The following is a 21,674-nucleotide window of genomic DNA, read 5'->3' on the forward strand; positions in this document are numbered from 1 at the left end:
AGGAATGAATATAAAGAAGGAAGAGACAATAGATAGATGGTTTTTTTCTCTACCTTGGGCTTTTATCCTGTTGCCTCTGAAGCACCCAGTGATCCCTCAAGAGAAAAAAAGAACTGGTTCTTAAAAGAGACCCCAAAACGAAAAAAGATACAGGCTACATTGGGAGTGAGAAGCTTCTCCACCAGCTTTGCTGCTCCCCTGATAGTCTGGACAGAACTCATTCTAGCCCAGGAGAGCTGAAGGTCTCAAAAAAGGGAAACCAAGAGCTGTATCTGAGTCCCAGGACTGACTCAAATCATGCACATGGAAGGTTTAAGGTTGGAAGCGACAAACTCCAAAGGCTCCCATCTTCTCCCCCTTCCTTTCATATCCTAAAAAGTTTAGCTAAAGACTGGACTAAGACGCCGTAGCCACAAGGGGAGCTCACTAAAAATTGGATCTAGGGCGGCCTCTGGTGGCCATCAGCTTGTCTTTACGTCCAGGGGAGTGATGGCCTAACTTCTCCTGGCTGTAATTTAATAATTATTGCCATTAATTCACGGATTTAAGGTTTACAAAATAACCAGTTATCTAATTTAAGCTTTGTAACAACCCTCTAAGGTTGGTTCCATTGGTGGTATTATTCCTATTTTTCAGATGAGGAAACTGAGACTTACAAACATTAAGTAACTTGTTAATGATCACATAGCTAGTGAATCTCAGTGGTTGGATCTGAACCCAAAAATGGGATTTAAATCGCCTGACTCCAGGCCCGACCTTCTAACATTATGACACTTTATCTCGGTCTCAGTCTCAAGGGGCCCAACTCTTCTATTGAGCTCAGAAGCCTAATTTGAGGTTGACTTTCAGTCGACTCTTGGGATAAGGGTAAGTGGACTAGACCCAGTAAATCAAAGAACGTTTGAATGGATGTAGCACTGCCCTAGGCTTGGGGAGAGAGTTTCTATATAGGAAAAGCATTGCATGGGTCAAGTTTTATCTTATTGCCTCTGAAGCACCTAGTGATCTCTCAAGAGAAACAAATATTTAGATATCAAATGGAGGAGGAGACTCAGGGAGTGGCAGGAAGTCACTCCTGTCCCAGTAAAGTCAGTTTACTTTACAGGGTAATTAAGTTTAAAGGGAACAGGCCAGGTAAGGCTGAGAGTCATGATCTCATCTCTATTGGTTACAGGAAACTCAGGCTTCTTGGTCTCAGCTACTTATCAGAAAGGTGGAAGCCTTCCTCAGGAAGTAGTGGGCTCCCCCAGTCTGGGGAATCTTCGGAAATTGAAAGATCATTTGTCATTATGTAATTGGGATTCCTTTTGTATATGAGAATTAGATCAGAATTCTTTTTTAAAAATAGTATTTTTCTCCAATTACATATCAAGACAATTTTTAGCATTCATTTTTACAAGATTTTGAATTCCAAATTTTTCTCTCCCCTCTTCTGAAAATTGGAGGCAATTTGATAGCCTTCCTGAAGAAGGCTTGGGGTCTTAAAAAAGACCCCAACAAGAAAAAAGATACAGGCCACATTGAGAGTGAGAAGATAAGACAAAACTACCATATGTGAAAAATCAATGAACTAGGTAGTATATAATGGCCCCTCAATACTCATCATTTTGGTTCTAGAAGGCACAAAGCGTGATGAAAATAACGCATGCCAAATGAATTTTTCCCCATAAGGAGTACATCTCCAGTCCGCAGCCTAGCCACCCTTCCCCATCCAATTCCCCAAATGGGCAAGTGGGGCTTTCAGGGAAACACGTCAGCCCAGCCCAGCCTAACTGGGCTCCTCCCTTCTTGACTCAACTCACTTTCTGAGAGGAAATATGACCTTTATGCTTTCCTCTTACCTCACACCTCCAAGCTTCCTTGGGGGAGGGAGGGCCTAGATGTGGAGGTAGAAGCTATAGTCCCTTGCACTCTACTGCTGTAGGCCCACAGCTCAGTCTGCTCCTGCTGCTCTCACCCCTGCCCCTGCTCCTGCTCCTGCTGCTTCCTTTTTTTAATATGAGTTGGACAAGACAGGAATCTTTAAAGTCTGAAATTGTGGGAATACAAATTGCTTAGCAGAGTATCTGCATATAGTAGGTGGTTAATAAATGCTTATTCCTTATTACTGTTCTGTAAGAAATGACCAACAGGATAATTTCAGAAAGGCCTGGAGAGACTTACATGAACTGATGCTGAGTGAAATGAGCAGGACCAGGAGATCATGAGATACTTCAACAACAATACTATATGATGACCAGTTCTGATGGATCAGGCCATCCTCAGCAACGAGATCAACCAAATCATTTCTAATGGAGCAGTAATGAACTGAACTAGCTATGCCCAGAAAAAGAACTCTGGGAGATGACTAAAAACCATTACATTGAATTCCCAATCCCTATATTTATGCACACCTGCGTTTTTGATTTCCTTCACAAGCTAATTGTACAATATTTCAGAGTCTGATTCTTTTTCTACAGCAAAATAACGTTTTGGTCGGGTATACTTATTGTGTATCTAATTTATATTTTAATATATTTAACATCTACTGGTCATCCTGCCATCTAGGGGAGGGGGTAGGGGGGGTAAGAGGTGAAAAATTGGAACAAGAGGTTTGGCAATTGTTAATGCTGTAAAGTTACCCATGTTTATATCCTGTAAATAAAAGGCTATTAAATAAAAATAAATAAATAAATAAATGCTTATTCCTCCTCCTTCTTCCCAAAAGGCCATTGGGCTCCCTAAATGGAACATGTCTACAGAGTACCAGGCTATTATCATTTCTCTTGTACTGGACCCTTTCCCTCTGTTCAATAAGCCTAAGACTCCGTAAGTCACTTGAGTTGGATGTTAAAGAATTATAAGATTTAGACTGATAGAGGAAGGAGGAAAAAAAAAAACAATTCAGGTGAAGGAAAAAAGGATGAACAAGGACCTGTGATTTCCCAGTGTGACTGACAGGCTCCCCTTCCTCTAAGACCATCCACTGGGGCTCAGCAGATTGAACCATTGGTTGTCTTGAGGACTAGTAACAGAGGCCCAATCAACATCAACTGCCCACCTCCTGCCTCCACAGAGCCCCTGACCTTACCTACCTGTAGTTAGGCACTTAGCAGACAGGTGAACCATGGCAGGCAACAGAAGGTGGGCCTGAATGCCAGACACTTGGCCCACAGGAATGGCAGACGTGATAAGAAACAGGGGGGATATGGATCCATCTCCAGATGCTCCTCCTGGAAATCCATGCTGCCTCCTGGGAGGTCCACTTGTCAAAGGACCCTCCATTTAGACCTTGAAAGAAACCTAGAGATCACCAAGTTCAATCCCTTAATTTTAGGGAAGAGGAAACTAAGGCATTTAACTATGATTAAATGATTTGCCCAGTGCTCTTATAAATTCTTATATTTATGCTCTTAAGTAACTGGGAGAGTATTTGAACTCAGGTCTTCTGGATGGTGGGCTCTGTTCCCTATACCATATTGCCTCCAGATGGCACACTGACTGTGACCATTTTTCCTAAGCCCAGCACTCTAATTCGCAGAACTGAATATCTCAGAATCAGAGCCATAGAATCTGGGTGTTAGATGGGACCTCTGGATCTTAACCTGGGGCCTAATGAACATGGTTTTAAAAATATTTGGATAATTGCATTTCAATATAAGAATAATAATGAGCATTTATATCATGCTTTAAGGTTTGCTGGGCTGCCAGGTAGTATAGCTCCCTGGGTTTGGAGTCAGGAAGGGAGTTCAAATTCAGTCTCAGACACTACTTAACTGTTCAATCCTGGGCAAGTCCCTTCACTCTGTTTGCCTCAGTTTCCCCATCTGTAAAATGACAATGTAAAATGGACATTTCCTTAAATGTCAAATCACTCCAGTGTCGTTGCCATGAAAACCTCCAAATCAGATCACAAAGAATTAGATAGGACTGAACACCAAGAAAGGTTTGCAAAAGCTTTACGTGTTATCTCATTTGATCCCTTGTAATTCTAGATATTTTATTTTTGCATTTAAAACATTCTGAAAAGGAGTCCATAGATTTTACTAGACTGACACAAGAAAGTTTCATTACGAATTCCTGCTCTACTTTAAAAAAAAGGAAAAGAACCTACATGTGCAAAAATATTTAAAGCAGGCTTTTTCATGATGACAAAATATTGGAAATTGATGGGATGCCCATCAATTGGGAAATGGCAGAACAAAGTATAGTATATGAATGTAATGGAAGACTATTGTGCAATAAGAAATGGGCAGGAAGATTTCAGAAAAACCTGTACGAACTGATGCAAAGTGAAATAAGCAGAACTAAGAAAGCATTATGTGACAATCATTGACAGCATTGTGTGACAATCAATTTGAATGTCTCAGCTCTTCTCAGCAACACCATGATCCCAGACAAGTTCAAAGGACTCGTGAAGAAAAATGATATCCACATCCAGATAAAGAACTGATAGACTCTGAATGCAGAGCAAAACATACTTTTTTCACTTACTTTATCCTTTTTCTTGGTATTTTTCCTTTTGATCTGTTTCTTCTTTCACGACTGTGACTAATATGGAAATATGTTTTACATAATACCACATATATAACCTATATCAAATTGCCTCCAATTTTCAGAAGAGGGGAGAGAAAAATTTGGAATTCAAAATCTTGTAAAAATGAATGCTAAAAATTGTCTTGATATGTAATTGGAGAAAAATACTATTTTTAAAAAAGAATTCTGATCTAATTCTCATATACAAAAGGAATCCCAATTACATAATGACAAATGATCTTTCAATTTCCGAAGATTCCCCAGACTGGGGGAGCCCACTACTTCCTGAGGAAGGCTTCCACCTTTCTGATAAGTAGCTGAGACCAAGAAGCCTGAGTTTCCTGTAACCAATAGAGCTGAGATCATGACTCTCAGCCTTACCTGGCCTGTTCCCTTTAAACTTAAGTACCCTGTAAAGTAAACTGACTTTACTGGGACAGGAGTGACTTCCTGCCACTCCCTGAGTCTCCTCCTCCATTTGATATCTAAATATTTGTTGTGTGTTCTCAAATAAAGCCAGAGACAGTTTTGTTTTTTTAAAGAAAATAATGAGACTAGTTAGTGGGGTAGGGCCAGATTGTTTGAAAGCCAGACAGAAGCATCTGGTAGGAAATGGGAAACACCATAAGTGTTTTTACCAAAGGAGCAAAAAAAATGAAAGTCATGTTTAAGAAATATCATTCTAGAAGACAAACAACTTTGAAAGATTTTAGAATTTTGATCAATACAATGACCAATCAATCAACATTTATTAAGTACCTACTATGTGCCAGGCACTGTGCTAAACACTGGGAATGCAAAAAGAGACAAAGGACAGTTCCTACCCTTGAGAAGCTTACACTCTCAAGGGGGAGACAACATGTATATATATATATATATATATATATATATATACAGAGAAAGAGAGAGAGAGAGAGAGAGAATAAATAGGAGCGAATTAAAAGGGGAAGGCACTAGAAATAAGAGGGTTGAAGAAGGCTTCTTATTGAAGGTAGGATTTTAGTTGAGACTTAAACAAACCAAGGAGGTCAGTAGCTGCAACAGAGAAGGGAGAACATTCCAGATATGGAATCTTCTTCTGGGAACAGACAATGGGCCACAATTCCAGAGGCATTCCAGAGATGAAGCAATATTTACCTCCTGCCAGAGGTGATAAACTCAGGATGAAGAATGAGGCAAATATTTTTGGACATGGTTAAGGTGGGAATTTGTTTTGCTGGATTGCATATTTCTTATAAGGATTTGACTTTTCTCTTTATTTATTTTTTTCTCAGTTGAGGGGATGAGAGAAAGAAAAATACATTCCTGTTAATTAAAAAAAATTTTAAAAGAATATCTGGAATCAGTATACAGGATGGATTGGTGAGGGGAAGAGACTGACTTCAGGAAGGTCAAAAAGTAAGTAAGCTGTTGTAGTAATCCAACTGTGATAAAGGCAGACATTGTGGTATTAGTGGTGAGAAAGAAGAAGGAATAGCAAATAAAAGGCATTTGAAAGGAAAAATAAATGTTCTTTGGTAACTGGAAGAGAAAGGAACAGGTGAGTCAAAGATGACTACAAGCAAGGGAAAGGATCCATGTGTATGTACAACAATATTTAGAGCAGCATTTTTTTTTGTAATAAAGAACTGGAAACAAAAGGTGTTCCCCTCAATTGGCAAACTGAGCAAATTATGGTTTATGAATGTGTTAGAATGTTATTGTGCTCTAGTTGAAGAGGGCCATAACACCAAATGATCATGCAAAGGAATTGAATTTAAGTGAGGGAGGGCTGTGCAAAGTCCCCAATCTCACTTTTTCCTCTGGACCCATATAAGAAATGACAGAAGGAATGGATTAAGAGACACCTGGGAAGACTTGTATGAACTGATGCCAAGTTAAATGAGCGGAACCTGGAGAACAATTTATGTAATAATACTACATAGGAAGATAAAAAAGTCACTTCAGAAAAATAACTGTGAATCATATTCTCTACCTCTTCACAGAAAGATTGGTGGTCAAGAGGTGCAGAATGAGACATGCATTCTCTGACACAGCCAATATGTGGAACTATTTTTGTCCTTTTCTCTTTTTTCCAATTTTATGTAAAAATAATTTTTAACATTCTTTTAAAGAATTTTGAATTCCAAATTCTCTTCCTCCCACTCCTCACTTGCTTGAGAAAGCAATTTGATATAGGTTATACATGTACAATCATATGAAACATTTCCATATTAGACATGTTGTGAAAGAAAAACAGGCCAAAAAACTCTTAGGAAAATAAAGTTTAAAAAAAGTATGCCTTGATCTGAATTCAGACTCCAAAGCTCTCTCTTTGGAAGTAGATAGCATTATCACAAGTCCTTCAGAATTGTCTTAGATCATTGCATTGCTGAGAATAGCTATGTCACTCAGGACTGATCATTGTTACAATATTGATTGTATACAATGTTTTCCTGATTCTGTTAGCTTCACTTTGCATCAATTCATGTAAATCTGCTTTCTAGGTTTTTCTGAAAGCCTCCTGCTATTCATTTCTTATAGCACAATAGTATTCCATCACAATCATATACCACAACTTATATAGCCATTGCCCAATTGATGGGCATTCCCTCAATTTATGTGAAACTATTTTGCTGGTCTATATTACATGGGAGGAAAAAGAAAGAAAGAGAGAAAGAAAGAAAGAAAGAAAGAAAGAAAGAAAGAAAGAAAGAAAGAAAGAAAGAAAGAAAGAAAGAAAGAAAGAAAGAAAGAAAGAAGGAAGAGAGGAAGGAGGGAAGGAAGGAAGGAAAGAGGGAAGGAGGGAAGGAAGGAAGGAAAGGGAGGGAGGAGGAAGAAAGAAAGGAAAGAAGGAGGAAGTAAAGAAAAAAGAGGGAAGGGAGGTAAGGAGGGAGGGAAGGAAGGAAGGAAGGAAGGGAGAAAGGGAGAGAGGGAGGAAGGACAGAGTATTAATGAAACTTTTATAAAATACTCAGAAAAGAACAGAAGGAAATTCAGAAATAGACACAGGCAAGCAGGACAGTATTGGAATTTCTATGTAAAATATATTCTGTACTTTAAAAACAAGCTGCCTATAATTGAGATTCATAATTTAATATGCAGTTTTCTTTTTCTGTTCTTATTTGCATGTGGAAATTATCATATTTGTAGGTACCTGTCAAACTCATAATAATTTTTTTAAGATGATCCCAATTTTGTTTGACTTGGAGAATAGAGTGGAGCCATCACAAGCGACAGGGAAATTGGAAAGAGTGCTTGTTTGAGAGACATTTGATTTTCAGGTGACAGCAAGATCTCCAAGTAAAAATGTGAAATAGGCAATTGAAAATCCAGGATAGGAAGAAAGATTAATGACCCTCAGCTCATCATGTAGGTTTTTATCATGCCAAACTCTGATTCATTTTTTTAGGAATCACTCTAAGACGGCATAGCAGAAAGAATATTGGAGTTGGCAGAGAACCTAGATTTTGGTCCTGCTACTTTACTCTCGGTGTGACATTGGGTGAACCACTTAATCTCTCTGGGTCTCAATTTGCATATCTATAAAACAAAGAGATGTTCTCCCAGGTCTCTTTCGGCTCTAAATCCTGAGATCCAACTGTTCTTACTCATAATTTACTCTTAAACTACATTAGTTAGGAGATAAATTACTGTTTGTTCATGATCACCAGATAGTAATGACTTTCCTCACCATCTAGCAAGGGATGGGATCAAACGCCAAACCTTCCAGAATCATAGAATCTCAGAACTGGAAGAGTCTAACTTTTATCGAAAAAAAAAAATACCAAACCCATTCCCTTCTTCAACACCTGAACAAGGTGGCCAGTCAGTCTTTGAGTGAAGACGTCTAATAATAAGAAAGAAGTCAAATCAACATACATTTATTAATTGCCTACTCTACTAAACCTTGCATTATACTCTGAAAGAACTTACTGAGGCAGCAGATTCCACTTTTAGACACTTTTAATTGTTAGGAATTTTTCTTTCATTGAACTTAAATCTGTCTCTTATCAACTTCCCCTCGTTCCTATTTCCCTCTAAGGACATATAGAACCAATCTGATTTCTCTTCTATGAGTTAATCCTTCAGACATTTGAAGAGAGCTGTTATGTCCCCTTATTAAGCCTTCTCTTCTCTAAGATAAAAAAAAAAATCCCTACCTTTTTTCAGCAATTCTCATATAACATGGTCCCCTAAGATCCCATTAGTTAACTTTCAAAGCCACCATATCATACTATTGACTAATATTGAGACTGGAGACCACTATACCTCCACTAGACCACTAGACCTCCAGATCATTTTTAGATGATCTCCCTATCTTGTACTTGGGCAGATGGATTTTTGAACTCAAATGTAAAACAATATTTTATCCCAAATAAATTTCAACTTTTCAGACTCAGATCAGTGTTTTTAGCCTGCCGAGATCTTATTAGCTGTCCATGCTGTATTAACCAAGCTATTCAGTTTTGTGTCGTCTGTAAAAGCAACAAGTATCTGCCTACCTTCTTTTTAAAATTAAATTTTTTTTCAATTAACAAGTATTCATTTTCTCCCTCCCCCTGGAAAAAGACAAAAGAACTCTGGTTTGCAAAGGCAAACAAAACAAATTTCCATATTGGCCATATCTAAAAAAGTAGGTCCCATTTTTTCATCTTGAATTTCTCACCTCTTTTGAACAAGGAGCATGGTTTAGCAGCCCAGTGGAACAGTGGTAAACCTGGGTTCAAATGCGGCCTCTGATCTCTACTGACTGGGCAAATGATTTCATTTCTCAGTGTCCTAAGCAACTCTCCAAGAGTAAGTTATAAGCATTTATTAAGTGCTTACTAAATGCCAGACAATGGACTAAGTGGTAGGGATACAAAAAAGGCAAAAATGTGCTCCCTACAGTTGGTCATCTATATTGGAGGGGAGAATTTCAATACCAGGAATTCCATACATGAATGAAATCACAGGTTGAGACAAAAATAAAGTAAAATAAGTGTTCCTACTACAGCTGCCATATTTCTCTCTCACATTCCCATTTCTTATCCTATTACTCATCACTCTCTGGTCATACCAACACTCTCCACGATTGTCATTATTATTCTTATTATGAGGCAGGTAAGTGGTACGATGGATAGAATGCCAAACTCTCTATCCGTCAAGAAGACCTGAGTTCAAATCCAGCCTCAGACATTTACTAGCAATATGATCTCTGGGTAGGTCACTTTACCTCTGTCTGCCTCAATTTCCTCATCTGTAAAATGGGGGGATAATAATAGCACTAGGACAAAATGAGATACTTGTAAAGCACTCAGCCCAGTCCCTCTCCCATAAAGGGGGCAATATGTTTGTTCCCTCTCCCCCACCTCACTTTCTCCTTACTCCCTGTCCCATTCAAACCTGTTGTCATTTGCTCTCCTAGATTCCTAGGGCTGGAGTTGGAAGGGGAAGTCATCCAGTCCAGGGGATATTGACTTTAGATGGGTGATGGACTTCTTTTTGAAATGGGAGGTCGAGGCTTTTGGAAGCTTTGTGAACTCATGAACCTATTCTATTTAGATTCATAAAATCAAATACAGAGGGTTACAAAGGAAGCCAGTTGCATTGAAATATATTTATTTATTTACAATTGAGGAAACTGAGACCTAGAAAGGGCTATTTAAATGCTCAAGATCCTGTCAATAAAAAGTTATTATAATAAAAAAATAATAAATAAAAAATAAAAAAATAAATGCTCAAGATCATATAGGTAGCAAAGGTAGTATTTGAACCCAGGTCCTCTGTTTCCCAACCCAGCATTCAAAGCATTCTCTCCCCTTCCCCAGTTCCCATCTTTCTCACCTTCCATCCTTCCCCATCATAGATTTAGAGCCGGAAGGAGTCTCAGGAGTCATCAAATCCACCCCATCATTTTTACAGAGCAGGAAACTGAGACTGAAATATCTGATGATCCACTCAAGATCACGCCGTAATCTTTGAGGCAACATTAGAACTCAGGTCTCAAGACGCGTCTTCTCTTCCCTCTCCCTTGTCCCAGTCAGTCACACGCGCTCAGACTCTGCCACACGCGCATCCTCCCTCGGATTTCCCTGATATGCCCCCGACATCCCCAGTCATCCAGACATGCCCTGATCGCCCACTCATGTCTCTCCTACCACCAGGTCCTGGCTCTGCTAACTTCAGGGCTCCCCCCACTAGATGGCTCCACACACCTGCTCTTGCTAATTGCTTCCAGTGTGGGAGCCCGACGAGGGAGCTCCCCGGTCCAGCCTCAGACCCAGCCTAAATACTCCCCCCGCCCTCCTCCCCCCAGCCCAAGCGCCGAGCCTGTCTCCTCCCCTCACAGACGGCTCTCTTCCCTTCCAGAGTCCTTAACCCACATAGCTGACATTCATTTTGCGTCTCAAGGTTGACAAAGTCCTCCGCAAACATGATCTCATCGGACCGCAGGTCCTCACCTGGAGGACTACCTCAACCTTTCTCAAGCATCCTCCCAATGACGGCGTTGCTCTCCCTTTTTGGGAGGCTTCAGAACGTCTGTTCATTTCTCTGTTCTCTCAGGGGCCCATCACCTGAATAAATCCTGACTCCAAATACCACATCCCTCACATTTCAAACACCCCCTTCCAAATATCTCGTTCCTCTCGTGCCCCGGTTACAAATATTTTTATCTCCAGAATGAAGAAAGTTGGGAGAGCCGGCATTTTTAAGGAATTCAGGAAGCGAAATCCTCTAATATAACGGGGTTTTCAGGGTCATTTCTTGAATCTTTTGTCGAGGGGACCCCCCCCCCACCACCACCACCACACAAAACGTGCCTCTCCCAGCTACCTGACTGGGACACATCTCTAGGTTTCAGTTTCCTCACGGTTCGGTCATCCAGTTGTGATGTCCGTAATCATCTGCTCTCAGTCTGACTTTCCCCTAAACCTAGTATGAGTTCCCAGCCTGATTCCTGGCTGAGACCGGTTATTATCCTGCTTCCACATCCCAGAGGACGCTTTTCTTATTGACAGAGGTTAGTTTTCCTCTCCTCCTTTGTTCTCATCCGTACCCAAGTTGCGTCTCCTCAAGAGACAAAGAACACAGGACAAAGACTGTATCATTTAACTGTGTCCCCAACACATCGCCTGGAGTATGGCGGATGTTTAATAAATGTATGTTGAATTGAATTGAAGAGAATATGACCCAGAGGATCTGCTGTGACTATATTTCTACCTGTATAGAGAGGATCCCATGAAGCTGCTATTAACAGTGACCTGTGAAATGACCTGTTATTATTTACACAGAGCTTCCTTCTAATTGCTATGGTACAGCAGGAAGTTGGGTGAGTGCTGAAGGATTAGAAGGATGGTAAGGGTTGATGGATTCTATTTGCCGCTGAGATCACCTCAATGTCTGAGCCATTGGAGGATGTTTGGGAGGAGAAAAAAGTCTTTATGGACCATTGTATCTCTGCATTAGGTGTTGAATGAATGAACGAGGAAAGAAAAAAAGAAAAGAATGGATTCAGTTTATGTATTCCTGCTCATCTCTCCCTCTACTCCTCACAACCCATTTGGAAAATTGTTGTTGTTTACGTAATAACAGCTGCACTAATTATCAAATGCTTTATTGTCAACTCAGAATAATCTCCAAAAATTGCTTTGCCCACAACTCTCCAGCTTCCCATTTTTCCTCTCTTCAATCTATCCTCCACTCAGTTGTCAAATTGGTATTCCTAAAACATAGTTCTGGAGCTGTCAACCCCTGCTCAGATACCTCTGATGGCTCCCTATTGCCTTAAGGATAAAATAGACATTTCTGATCCTCACATTGAAAGGTCTCCACCATCTGGCTCTCACCACATTTACTAATTACTCTTTCACACACTTATCATTTTAGCTAAAATGGCCTACTAGCTGCTTGTATATTCAATATTACATTTCCCTCTTCCTGCTTTTGCACAGGTAGCGGTGCTGGTGTTGAGTCATAATCTGACCCTTTGTAATCCCATTGGGGTTTTCTTGGCAAAGATAGAGGAGTGGTTTGCCATTTCCTTCTCTAACTCATTTTACAGATGAGGAAACTGAGGCAAATGGAATTAAGTGATTTTTTCCCAGGATCACAAAGCAATTATGATCATACCTGGTAATCTAGTCCTTGTGCCCCTAGCTGACCCTTTTGTATATGTAGTACCCTTATAACATGGAATATAGTCTCCCCTAACTTCAACCCCAGCTCTAACAGAGCCACTGTTAAATTTTCATCTTGGAAATCAGCAAATGATTCACATCAAAGAGTGATTTATTCTTATGTTGATTATCTAGTCTTAAGAAATTGATAAGGAAAATATTAATAATGAAGATTAAATTTAGAAATGCGGTCAAGCCTCTACAGCCCATTCCTATCCCCAGAGCCAGTTGTTAAACATTTACTAGCATATCCCTTTCTTAACCTCTTAGACTCCCTAGCATCCTTGGAAGGCTCAGCCCTGAGACTGCCTTCTAGATCACACCTTTCCCAACCAGCACTTAGTGAGTTCTTCTTGAAATGAATTTGTATATACCTTATGCCTCCTTGCTTGTATATTGTATTTTCCTAGTATTATGCAAGCTCCATGAGGGCAACTCACATTTGTTTTCATCTCTCTAGGACCTAGCACATAGCTCTTGGCACTTAGTACTTGCTACACATAAAAGCTGAGTTGAGATCTTCAGTATCCTCTCTCCTTTTCCTCCCCGGTTCCCACTCACCTTTCCATCCCCTTCATAGCCAGGGATTGGAGAAAGCACTGAACCTAGCATCAGCATCTCTAGATTTGAGTCTGAGCTGAGCCCCTTGGGAGCTGGACAGGACTCAGGTTAGCAACGGAAGCCATGCACCTTTCTCCTGTCTCCTTAGGATGTGCTGGCACTCTAAGCCTTTTCCCTGTGTCACTGCTTTGATACCCAAGAACCAGCTTTTATCAGTTTCCATCTGAATGTCCTTACACCTGTATCTCCTTCTTCTCCTTTCACTTCATGTTAATAAATGTAAAACTTTAAGGATCAGCTCCTAGGGGACAGGGACTAAGGCATTTTAATCTAGAATTAAAAATTGATGACAATTGATGGTGGATTGCTTAGTGGAGGCACTCGTGGTGGAAAGAGCCTTGGGCATGGAGCCAAAAGAGCTTGTTTTGAATTTGGGTTCAAGCAGTAATTAAGTCATACAACCCCCTAAGCCTCAGTTTTCTCATCTATAGCGTGTTGGCCATAATCCTGGAAGTGACTTTCCTTCCGGCGTTGTTGAAAGATCAAGATTATAATATCATTATATATATAATATAATTATAATCTTGATCTATATACATAGAAAACTTTGAACTGTAATTCACCATAAAACTATGATTATTTCATGAATGAACATACTCTGAGCTGAGCTAAAGAATGCTGGGTTCACCCACAGTAATTGAAAACACAAACCAACACAAAATTTAACTTTTGGTCTCTCTTTTCCCTCCACACAAACTCCTTTAGGATTTGTTCCTCATAAAAGGGCCTGGATCTCACGATCTCACTCGGGGGTTTAAGATAAGGAGTGGCTTGACGTCCCACTTCCGGTTACCTTAGACATGGGTGGAGAAAGGTTTTATTGTCCCTCACCTTTGTCCCAAACTCAACCTTTAAATCAGTTTTTTTCCTCTCAGTTCCCTTCTTCAGACCATTCCGGGGACCATCGAAACCTATTAGTATCTGATTATTTCTGGATGATAAGCTGTTCCCAGGACTCTCGTGACACTGAACCACTGAATCCAGTTCCCCTCACTTTAAAAAGGAGGAAATTAAGGTTCAGTGAAATGTGGGGGCAGGGATGCAACAGATTAATAAGATTATGGCTCTGAACATATGTGATTTTGAATCCTACCTGGCTTGGTCTCTTTTTGAAAGCCTAATGGATAAAGAGCCTGCCTTGGAGTCAGGAGGACACTTATTAGCTGGGTGTCCCTGGACGCTTCTGGGCATTCTGGACAACTCTTTAAAACTACAGGTTGCAGGACAGCGAGGTGGCACAGTGCACACACACACACGGAGCATTAACCCTGGAGTCAGAGGACCTGAGTTCACATTGAGCCTCAGACACTTACTGGCTGCGTCACCCTGGGCAATTGCATCCTCAAAACAAACCAAACTATAGGTGGCAGAGAAGGTGCCAGCTGTACTGGTAGGGAGCATCTCCTCCCTGTACTAGTGAAAGCAGAATCTCTATTGCTAAATCCTGCGTCCTCGTAAGGACAAAGGCAGAGCTAGAACCCAGATTTCTAGAGTGCCCCCCCCTCCCCAGTTCAGCAACGTCCTTTCCCTCTCCATCATCCTTTTAGCCCCATTCTGCCATATAAGGTGTCCACCTTTTCCCTTCCCAGCCTCCACCGCCTAGACCTGGAAATGAGGCTATGGTGATGGATTCTCTCTACTGGCTCCCTGGAGGAGCCCGCCCGATAACTGGATGCAACCCAGCTCAGCCGAGTCCCAGTGGGTGTCCTGGTGTAATCAAGTCTGTTCATCCGCAGTGAGAGGGAGAGCACACTGCAGCCCTGCTCAGCCGTCTCCGGCCCCAAGCCTAGGTGAGCACGCAGCTGTCTGGGCAGGTCTGGAACCTGCCCAGCCTGTTCCTGCTCCGGGATAGCTATGCCCCTGTGCCCTACTTGCCGCCCCCACCTCACGCTGTGCATATGTCTGTGTGTGTGGAGGGGGCTGCGGGAAGGAAGAGAAAGCAAAGCAGTTGGTATGTTTCTCACGAGCTGGAATGAGGAGGAGGTGTCTTGGGATTTGGCCAACAGAGAATGGAAATGTTAATCCTTCCCTTTTACCTGCTCTTCTAGGCCGGATCCACCCCAGAGGCTCGACTCCCTGCCCTCCCATCCTTCTCCTGATTGTCTGTCACCAAGCTGACTCGAGAGAGACGTCAGTCATCCATCTTTGGGGTTTGGGGATGGTTCTTATCATGGGGAAGTGATGCATTTCACTTGGCTCTGGTCAAACTTGAATTAAACTCGAGTCAGGAGGGGCTGGCTTTGCGATGCAGCTCTGTCACCCCCCGATACGCAGCCTTCGTAACAACAACAACAACAACAGCAAACAGCCACACTGTGCCTTACGGTCTGCCAGCACTTTACATAATCTCATTGGGTCCTCACAAACGACCCGGAGATGTAGGTGCTTTTGCTATCTGTCTTTTACCCCCGAGGAACCTGACTCGGGGCGCAAGTGACTCGCCCAGGGCCGCACGGCCAGCTACACGGCACCTCTCCGGGCGCCTCAGTGGAACGCGTTCAGCTCCGGGGGTTTCAGTTCCCTCCTCTTAGAATGAGGCAGGTCTGGCCAGATGAGAGCTCTGGGTCCCTTCCTGGCTCTCGCCACTCCGGGGCGTTCCCGGCTAACCCTCCCCTTGGCTCTGAGTTCCAGGGATCATCTCCTGGAGCCAAGAACCGTTCCCTGCAGGTCCCTAACTCGGGCCTTACTGTCCCAAGATCACGGCCCTGCCTCGGAGTCCGAGGGGACCTCGCGGGAGCCAAGACCCTTAGGTCAGGAGAGCGAGACTGGGGGAGGGGCGGCTACGCGGAGGGCGCGGCCCGGGGGTCCGGAAGAGCGAGCCCAGGCGGGGGCTCGGACGTGGGACGGCCGCGAGCCCCTGGGCGGCAGAGCCCGCGCCCTCGGCCCCTGACTCTCGCCGCCCAGGACCCCGGTTTTCGGGGCCATCTAGCGGGGCCCCCTCCCGGGGCAGGGCTTGCTTCCTCCGCGGCCCCTTCAGCAGCGCCCGGGCCGCTCTCCGGGCCTCCGTCATAGAGGCAGGGGCCGCGGCTCTGGCGCGCCCTGCCCTCCGCGCCGCGCAGCCCAGACCCTGGAAGGCCGGGGTCGCCAGGCCCCTGCCCGGCGCGGCGTGGGTCCCGGTGCCGGGCGGGCGGGGCGGGGCGGGCGCCCGCGAAGCCCTCCCGGGCGGGCGGGCCGGGCTGGGGCGGGCGGCGGGGTGTCCTCCCCGCCCCGCTCCCCGGTAAAGTCCTGCGGTGCTGCCGGGCGGGCTCAGCCCCGTCTCCTCCTCCTGCTCGCTCTCGGCCGGGCGGCGGTGACTGTGCACGGAGCTCGGAGCGGGCAGCGGCCGTGCCCGCCCCGCCAGCATGGCCACCACCGCCCCTGCACCTGCTTCACTGACGACTACCAGGCTCTACGAGGAGCTCCGGGCAAGAGGCCGGACCCCGCCCGGCGCCGCCGCCGCCGCAGCCCGGCCGGCGCCCCTCCCTGCCCCTCCCCGGCCCCGGCCCCCTGGCGCCGGCTTCCCGCCGCATCCGGCCCCCTGCCCGGCTCCCTGGCCACGCCCCTGGCCTGCTCCCGGCCCGCGGCTCCGACCTTGGGCACACCCTGTCCGAGTGGGACCCTGCGGCCCGAGCGCGCCGGTGCTCGCCCCGCCCCCGGCTGTGGGCAGTGCAGCCCTTCCGATCCTGGACCCGCCGTGGCGCGCTGAGCCCCTCCCTCCCTGCGGGTCCTGGAGCTGCGCGCTGCAGCCGCAGCATCCCTCCCTCCGCCCGGCCCGAGCCGCCGCCGCCGCAGCCCCGCTCCCTCCCGCCCCCAGCCCGGCCACTGTGGTCCCCTGCCCGGTCCCTCCAGGCCCGGGAGCTGGGAGCGCTAGCGGAGGGCTTCCTCGGCGGGGGCGAGAGGGCTTGCCTTGACAGCCGGGGCCCCTGCCGCCTGTGACGGCCCTCCTCCCTCCGCTTGCCGGGGATGGGTGGGCCCCGAGGCCCCTGGGGCCTCGCGGAGGAGGAGAGGGCGCTTCTGCGGGCGGCCCCCTCCCCGACTTCCAGGGTCCCCGCCGTGGCTCCCATGAGCAGGAGAGGAGGGCACCTTTGCCTCTCTCACGCCGCGCTTCTCCCCTAGGATGCAGGGCTGCTCCGAGTGCATCAGGTGTGTGTGAGGAGCGTTCCCCACCAATCCCACACCTGGGAGGGAGCCTGGAGCCGGGCTCTTTCTTTGCCCCGGGGTCAGATGGAAGGAGAGGACGGAGGGAAACGGCATTTGTCGCGGCGGCTCCCGCGCTGCTTTTCGTCACCAATGCTCAGACGGGAGGCCAGCACCCTGTTCCAGAGCCGCAGCAGGCCTGGGTGGGGGGCTTGGTGCCAGGCAGGGGTCCCTCTGAGCCAGAAGCCGGGCCTGGAGGCGTTCTTGCTGCTGTGAGATCAGGGCTAAGTCATTGGTCCCCCGGGTGCAGCCTTTGTCCCAGTTCTTGCTCTCTGCTCTTTCCAGGGGCGCCTTCTCTGTGGTCCGAAGATGCGTTAAGAAAACCTCCACTCAGGAGTATGCAGCAAAAATTATTAACACCAAGAAACTGTCAGCCCGAGGTGAGTGTGGACAGGGCGGAAGCAGGGACTGGGGCGCTTCTGTCTTTACATCCCGGCAGCACCTAGTCGACTCCTAATAAATACTGGTTGCTCGGTTGGTCTTAATCTCGCTCCCCTGAAAGAGCATTTGGATGATGGAGCAGAAGTCGGCGATGGTAGGAGGTGATTATTGGAACTTGGAAGAGAAGTGACTTTCTGGGGAACTGGTACAGAGAGCTCCTCTGTCTAGGCAGGAGAGCCCCAGGGGCCTTTGGGATGGAAGAAGAAATGAAGAAGTGGGGGGTTGTTCTCGCAAGGGTGACTGGGGCAGCTGAAGGTTCTGGCACAGCAGGGGGAGTTTGATCCCTTACGGGGAGAAAAGGTGGCATTAACTGCGAGTTTGGCTGGAGAAACGTAGACCTTAGTTTCATGTAGCACAAAGCAAGAAGCCCTAATTTGGTGAATGTGAGGAAAGGTCCCAGTGGATACTGATTTGTTGGGGTCAGAGGCGGTGAATATCGAGCTGACCTATCCTCACACAGTCCTCCCCCTCCCAACTTGTGCTTGGGTCGAAACTGCAGTAAATGAGCAGCCTGGATGGTTGCTTGCCTCCCCCTGCCCACCAGGCAGCCAAATAGACTCCCAAGGGGAAAAAAATCTGTAAACATCAGGGGAGGCTGGTATTGGCGAGGACTCTTCGGGAACAAATCCTGCCAGATGAACTGGATTGCCTTTTTTTGATCAAATTACCAAGTTAGTGATGCAGCCGCAGATGCAATCTCTCCTGGGCGTAGGTTGGTTGCCTCATGAACAAGAGAAAGCGAGAAAGCACCTGATGGCGGTGGGTCAGAGGGGCCGCAGCTTTCCAAAGCAGGGAAGTCTGACTTCCAGGGCTGACTGTGGAGGCTTTCTCAAGGCCAGAGAAGACAAAGTCTAATTATCTCTCTCTCTCCCTTCCCCCACATCACTCCCCCCCACAACAGCTCTTCTAATCTCACCGTTGGAATATACCAGCCTCTTGGCTTGTGTAGCCCTCAAAGTATGAGTGATGGGTAAATGAATAGATCTAGTGAAGGAGTAATTATGTACAGATGTTTAGTGGATGGGGTAGGATGAAGACTCCAGTACATAGCTGTGAGGGGAGAAGGATGCAAAGCACTACAGGGAGGGCACCCAAATGGCTGCATAGAGGCACTGTGGTGCAAAAAATACTGGGACTTGCCTTCAAGAAAGACCCAGATTCATATTGACACTTGGGTATATAACTGGAGGGGGGAGAGTCACTTCACTTCCTTTTAAGTTTCATGTGTGAAATGGGAGTGATGGTTACGGGGATAGCCTAGCTCACTGGGTTGTTGTGAGAGTCCGGTGTACAAAAGGGGCTTTGTAAGCCTGAAAGCACCACACCAGGATTTGTTGTTATTATCCTAGAGAATGGGGAGCTCTGGCATTGCTTGAGTAAAATGTAAGCTCTCGGAGGGCAGGAGGGTTTCATTTTTGCTTTATAGATGTTTTTGAAATTTCAGGGTCACATTGCTGGGCTCTAGGATTGAGGGGAGCTAGAGGGCCAGTGTTATCAGTATCCCAGTAACGAATGTTCTGTAGTTGGGACTGACCCTGGTCCTATGGCACAGATGCTTTCCTCTGGGCCTGCCTACCTTCTGGTGTTTGGATCTCGTGGGAGGCGACCCCAGGTGTGGGATTTGCCGGCCTCTGTTGTTCACGGCCCAGCTCCCCCTCGCTTTCTTGGCCCTGAGCATCTGCCACCAAGTCCAACTTGTCCATTGGTGCCTTTTCCGTTTGGGCATCTTGGCTCCAGGGTAATGGTTGCCATAGGAACATGTGGGTGGCCAGGGTGGCCTCCCACCCTCCGTCGGGGCAGTGTGGGCTGGGATAGGAACAAGGCTTCGTTCCCACCTTCCTCCCCCTGCAGACATTCTCTGCCCTGGGAATGGATACATCTCTCACCAGCAGCCCACAGCAAAGTCCCAGCACCCTCAGAAATGGGACCCTGGTGTCTGGTGTCTCCAGTTAATGATGCAATGTCCCTCTCTCCTCCCGACAGTGCCCTCGTCTTGTCCAGGAGCTGGGGAAGGGAAGGACAGCTGGGAATTGAATCCTGTGCCGATAGACCTGATTTGGGGGAGCTGTCTGTTCTCTTTAACCTGACCTGAAATAGAGCTTCATGCCTTTTCTCCCTCCCCCCCTTACCCCCAGGCTGCCCTGAGATGGTAAAGGATTGTCCCTTTATGGTCCCTTGCCTTTTTCCTCTTTATCTCTTGTAAATCATCCTAAACCAGTACATTTGTCCCCAAATCCCGGGGACCCTAACCCAGAGTATGTTTTAAACCAGGCTTTATTATTATTTTTTCCCCACTTAGGAAAAAAACCCTAGCAAAGTATTTTCTGTGGGAATGTGAGCTAGGGTACCATGTTGTTCCCTCTTGGGACTGTCATGCCCAGATGGGGACTGTGCCCTGGGGCGGGGAGAGGGGAGTATGTGCCAGGAATCTGTGGAGCAGAAGAATTTAGAGAACCAGTCCATTCTGATTGGCACAGATGCCAGGATGAGGACGTCCTGAGTGGGAGCTTAGGGGAGGGAGAGATGTTTGTTCATTGGGTAGTACCAGTATCAATGGGTATGGAGTCGTTGGGATAATAGGAAGTGTGAGAGCATAACAGGAAGGTACATTTTAGGGCTGTTTATTAGCTAGGAGAAGGGAGAGGGCAGCAGGGTGGGGTAGAGTCCCTGGGGTGAGGGTTGGGATGTGTGCCACATTCTGCTCTTGCCCCATAGGGCCCTGGAGTAAAGGCCGTGGTTATCCTGCAGCCTCTCGGCTTACGCTGTATATTTTATAAAGGTACTAGAGCAGCTGGGGCTGGATTTCACCTCTTCATGTTTGCCCGGGGCTAAACGGGTATTGGATTTCGGAGCCCGGGCCACGGTGGGCATGCAGGTAGTGTGGGGGCTTGGTAACCATTCTAGGGGGAAGAGATCTGGGGTTGTTGCTCCATCGCCCAGATTCCCTTGTCTTCTTCCCCCCCATCCTTTTCCTCTCCTTTTTGTGGCAGTTCAGCTGACCCTGGGAAGACAGAGAAGTGTAGAATTCCAGTTGGGAGACTAGAGTAGTACATGTGGTGAGGTGGTTAGAAAGCCAGCCTCAGTCGGGCGGTCATGGGAGTCTCACCTCTGAACACTTACTAGCCGTGTGATTCTGGGAGGGTAACCTTTCGGTGCCCCGGGCAGCTCTAAGATGCTGGTGCTGAGCTTGATTGGCAGAGCTTCCTTATGTCAGTGAAAATCTGGACCCCAAAAGTTATTAGTTGCTGGGGATTCAAGGTAGCTTCCGACGTCCTTCCTGGCCCTAAATCTCAGTTTGAGGATTTCTTCTGGGGACGTAGGATCTGGTTACTCAGACAAGGGGATTAGAAGAAGTGTGGGTTCTTCAAATCCCTGCCATGTGAGTGCATGAGTTTCCCTTGTGTGATGCTGAAGAACTAAAGAACCTGCGTTCAAATCTTGGCTCTCCTAATTATTACTCGTGGGAAAGCTCTCACCCTCATGGTGGGCCTCTGTGCCTTTCTTTATAAGATCAGAAGTTTAGAGCAATGGGTTAAAATATTCTTTTTTTTTTTTTTTTTTTTTTTTTGGCTGAAACCCTTGATTTCATTGAACTCTGGTATTCTCTGATCCTGTAACCAGCTGGAGACTGCCCTCCCCTTTTTTCTCTCTAGTCTCCCTGGGACATCAGAGGTTTGGCGTGACTTAGTTTGGTGGTAGGAAGTGGAGCCGAGGTGGGCTGGTCACTGAGCGTGGAATCAGGTTTAAAGAGATCTATGATTGCTTTCTGGCTGGACCAAA

At 46.0% G+C, this 21,674-nt stretch overlaps 1 protein-coding gene and 1 long non-coding RNA gene across 47 annotated transcripts in view; one reads left to right on the plus strand and one right to left on the minus strand.

The window, feature by feature from the left end:
- Positions 1-15,712, minus strand: part of LOC116421944 — a 29,247-nt gene extending 13,535 nt beyond the window's left edge. For all 3 annotated transcript variants that reach the window (XR_004232540.1, XR_004232541.1, XR_004232542.1), the window contains exons 1-2: positions 15,314-15,712; positions 3,075-3,282 (exon numbers count right to left, since the gene is read on the minus strand). This is a non-coding gene — a long non-coding RNA (uncharacterized LOC116421944). The remainder of the gene's footprint in view (positions 1-3,074; positions 3,283-15,313) is intronic.
- An 82-nt stretch (positions 15,713-15,794) lies between these two features.
- Positions 15,795-21,674, plus strand: part of CAMK2G (calcium/calmodulin dependent protein kinase II gamma) — a 58,888-nt gene continuing 53,008 nt past the window's right edge. For 43 of the 44 annotated variants that reach the window (XM_031956440.1, XM_031956441.1, XM_031956445.1 and 40 more), the window contains exons 1-2: positions 15,795-16,027; positions 17,739-17,833. In XM_031956440.1, the coding sequence (XP_031812300.1) occupies positions 15,810-16,027; positions 17,739-17,833 (313 nt within the window). In that variant the 5' untranslated portion in view covers positions 15,795-15,809. Of the gene's footprint in view, positions 16,028-17,200; positions 17,400-17,738; positions 17,834-21,674 lie in introns of those variants that run through there. The other variant, XM_031956459.1, reaches the window with a different exon arrangement.

This window comes from Sarcophilus harrisii, chromosome 2 (genome assembly GCF_902635505.1).
Source record: "Sarcophilus harrisii chromosome 2, mSarHar1.11, whole genome shotgun sequence".
NCBI lineage: Eukaryota > Metazoa > Chordata > Mammalia > Dasyuromorphia > Dasyuridae > Sarcophilus > Sarcophilus harrisii.